At 42.8% G+C, this 3,846-nt stretch overlaps 1 protein-coding gene across 2 annotated transcripts in view; it reads left to right on the forward strand.

The window, feature by feature from the left end:
- ATRN (attractin) overlaps positions 1-3,846 on the forward strand; it is a 190,050-nt gene that overhangs the window by 161,422 nt on the left and 24,782 nt on the right. Inside the window, exon 26 of one of the 2 annotated variants that reach the window (XM_017872614.1) lies at positions 1,822-2,205. The exons of the other annotated variant lie outside the window; for it this stretch is intronic. Within the exon in view, the coding sequence (XP_017728103.1) occupies positions 1,822-1,828 (7 nt within the window). The 3' untranslated portion in view covers positions 1,829-2,205. Of the gene's footprint in view, positions 1-1,821; positions 2,206-3,846 lie in introns of those variants that run through there. 2 annotated transcript variants of the gene reach the window in all.

Here is a 3,846-nt window from a genome sequence, read left to right on the forward strand (position 1 = left end):
CGATCTCCTGACCACGTGATCTACCCGTCTCGGCCTCCCAAAGTGCTGGGATTACAGGCTTGAGCCACTGCGCCCGGCCTACTTCTCGTTTTTTTTTTTTTAAAGCAGCTTTTCCCATAGTTTGCATGTAGCATATTTTTTTTAACCATTTCTTCTTTCAACAGACTCTTATTTGTCTTCAGTTTTTTTTTTTGTTTTTTTTTTTTTTAATTGCATATGTCTTTGTATTTTTCTGTGAATATCTTTCTGGGATTGTTTTTTATCCTATAATGGGTGTATCAAGATGCAGAAGCACTGCCAAATGGCCCTTCACAACAATTGCGTGAATTTTCACTCCTATGGCAAGAATGAGCGTGCCTGTTTCTGTTACTCTTAGCAACACTGGAAGTTGTCATTGTTTTTAATTTTGTCAGTCTGGGAGGTGTCAGTGGTATCTTGTTTCAATTTGATTTCTTTAATTATTAGTGATGTTTACTGATATATTATAGTTCTTGTTCATATCCTTTGCTCGTATTTCTATTGGGATGTTTGCCTTTTTTTCTTACTGAAATTTAGGAACTCTTTATATTTTGTGCATGCCTGTGTGTACATGTGTGAGCATGTGTATTTGTGTGTCTTTCTGTCTCTTTGTTCTAATCAGCTGTTTGTTTTTTAATCCCATTTATGGTATTTTTCACCAGGTATATCTGTCAGTCTTTCCCTATATTTTCTTCATGGGTGTTTTATCTGTTACTGTTTTTTGTTTGTTTGTTTGTTTTTAAAATGTTTAGTTCCTCTTTTATCCATCTTTAATTTATCTGGGTATAGTTTTACTATTTTCTAAATTTTAGGCAAATTTAGTCTATTTACCTCTCCATTTGAGGCAAGCGGAGTCTATCCATTTAGAAAATGGATAGACTTCCACAAACTTGTGGTGCGTCAAGACAGAGTATCACTCCCTCAGCTCCAAGGCTGCACCATCCACTAAGCCAGGGACTCACCCTCTATTGTCACCTTTTTCAGAGTATGCCGAGCTCAGCTCATTGGAGCTTCGAGGGTACTGCAGAAACCTCCCCCAACTGACACAGTGCCAGTAATGTGGAATGTTGGAAACTTGGTGAAGCTTCTCCCGTTCACAAGGAAGTCTGGTTTTCCCACAGAAATGTAGATTCCAAAAGGAAACCACTGTCTATCTTGTTATCATAGAAAAATTAAAATCCTAAAATCTCCCCCCACATTTTTCTTCTGCTTAGTGCTGAACAGCACGGACTCACTGACGCCAGCCATCTCCCATGGTTCTCCCAGGGCCAGAGAATCATCTTACATTCCCACAAATTCGGTATTTCATGAAGCTTTGTCCTGTGACTTCCACCAAATTATGAGTCCCTTTGAAGTTGTAATTTCCTTCCTTTCTGGCTATGTGAACAGCAGGGCCTTTGAGGCAAATGGAGAGGAAAAGTGGATATATGCACCCCCGACCCCGCTGACCTGTCATTACTCCTTCACAACCCAACGTAATTGTCTACTCTGTGAAGTCTTCTGTCACATTTACAGATCTAAAAATCATAGTATATGTAGGGGTCAGTACTATCCATTATTTCAGGCATCCACTGGGAGGCTGGGAATGTAACCCCACAGATTAAGCAGGACACTATATTGCCAAATCCAAAGGATACTTTTTGGTTCTCCTCTTCTTGACTTCTCAGTGGTATCAACCAACTGACTGCTTCGTGAGCGAGACTCTTCCAGCCGTCTGTGACCCATGCTGCCCTACCGCTGCTTCTTGGCCTCCCTACTGTGCAGTCTTTTCAATTCAGCCTCTCACTGTTGATTTTTTCCCAGACCTTGACCCTGGCCATCTTCTCACTCTGTGTTCTCTGACTGGACTCTGCCTTCCCCATCTGCAGCACAACATGCCCAGAAGTGACCAGTTCCATGCTTCCTCACCAGCGTTCCTCACCTCACTAATTGGCAACATGGCTCTGCAGGTTCCAAGCCACTTCTTTTGCTTTCACTCATCAGGCACTCCCTTACCAGGCCCCAGAGCTACAGCCATCTCCACCTCCATTCCCCACCCCACCAACCCTAGCATCACAGTCTCGCCTGGACCTTCAGTTGACTTTAGCCCCTCCAGAATCCACAAAAAGTCCAGAGAAGACCTTTAAAGATCATGTGTCTAGCACCTTACCTTCCTGTTGTATCTAAAATAAAATTCAGCATCCTGGGTGAACTGGCCTCCGCTTACTTCTCCACATTCAGCTTGCACTCTATTCTTCCACATATCTGCTACCAGGGCCATCTCCTATATCCTCAAAAACACAAGCTCTTGCCCTACACTGAGCATCTGTACATGCTTATCCCATTTTCTGGAACACTCTTCCCACTACCCTTCATTCTGTATACTTTCATGCCTTGCTTGATTTTTCCAGACAACAACAAATTCTCCAATTCTCTCTCCAGTGTCCCACAGTTCAGTTCCATTTTGACACTACCCATAGTTGAAGCAAATCCTGCAGATTAGGGGCTCAGTTCCACAAGACTGCTCCCACTTCAGACACTAAGCACACATGGGTCCCCAGGCTACCTCACTGCTACTGGGCCAACTACAAATTAAGGGCTTCTGGTGACTGCTCACTCCAAGATTTGACAATTTGTTAGAACAGCTCACAGAACTCAGGAGAGCACTATACATAGAATTACAGTCTTATTATACAGGGTACAACTCAGGAACCGCCAAATGGAAGACATGAATAGCACAAGGCATGGAGGTGGGTGAGCACAGCTCTTTCATGCCCTCTCTGGACAAGCCTCCTCCCTGCACGTGGATATGTTCATTATCCCGGAAGCTCCCCCAAGCCTCATCATTCTGAGTTTTTTTATTGAGGTTTCATTACATAGGCAGGATGGATGAAATCACTTTCTACTGGTGACTGAACTCATCTCCAGCCCCTTTCCCCTTCCTGGAGGTTGGGGGATGGGGCTGAAAGTTCTAACCCTCTAACCACCTAGTTGGGTTTTCTGGTGACCAGCCCACATTTGAGGCTCTTTAGGCCCCTCTCCCCATGAGTCATTCATTAGCATACAAAAGACACACCTGTCTGTCTGAAAATTCTAAGGGCTAAGCTAAATTGTCTCCCCTTGTTCCTCTCTCTCTTAGAACTGTATTATTTTTCATCATGGTATTCATCACACTTTGAAGAATATATTCATATGTTTACTTGCTTAATATCTGGGTCAGTAGACCAAGCTTCAGGGGAGCAGGGCACTGTCTCTCGTTCACTCCTATACACACACGCCTTCAGCATCTAGTACATAATGTGGTAAGATATTTGTGGGAAGTAAACTTAGACTCTTCAGGATAAGTGCAGAGTAAGGAGGAACCATAGGCACCAACTTCTCAGGGAAAAAAGCTTGTGTCAGTGGCTTGCCTTTAAGGGATATAGGGGCTGTATTCTAGCTCCACTTAGTAGACATCCTTAAATTCTTAGAGCGTGTGTATGGAATAAGATGGCCCTGCTGCCAAGTACCAGCCCAGTGAGGACCAGCCACTTCTACTGGACATTCAGTCCCTGGACAACCGAATGACACTATCAGAATACATGGGGAAGTATTTTCAGGCCCATGGCCTCTCATGTAGTAAACAAGGACAGACTGCATTTTCATTGCTTCTCCCTTGTGGGGGTTGAAATTCTGGAAAAGAATCCGGAACTTTGGTTTTTCTAGACGATGTTTACTAACTAGTGATGATAAACTTTTAGCTAAGAATAGAGTTATTTTCATGACATGGGGAAAAAAATATTTTCCCAGAGCAAGTTAACTATGTCTAAAAGAATTTATTTAGCTTTTTTTTTTTTTTTTTTTTTTTTT

Source organism: Rhinopithecus bieti, unplaced genomic scaffold, assembly GCF_001698545.2.
Source record: "Rhinopithecus bieti isolate Rb0 unplaced genomic scaffold, ASM169854v2 scaffold_7580, whole genome shotgun sequence".
Classification (NCBI taxonomy): Eukaryota; Metazoa; Chordata; class Mammalia; order Primates; family Cercopithecidae; genus Rhinopithecus; species Rhinopithecus bieti.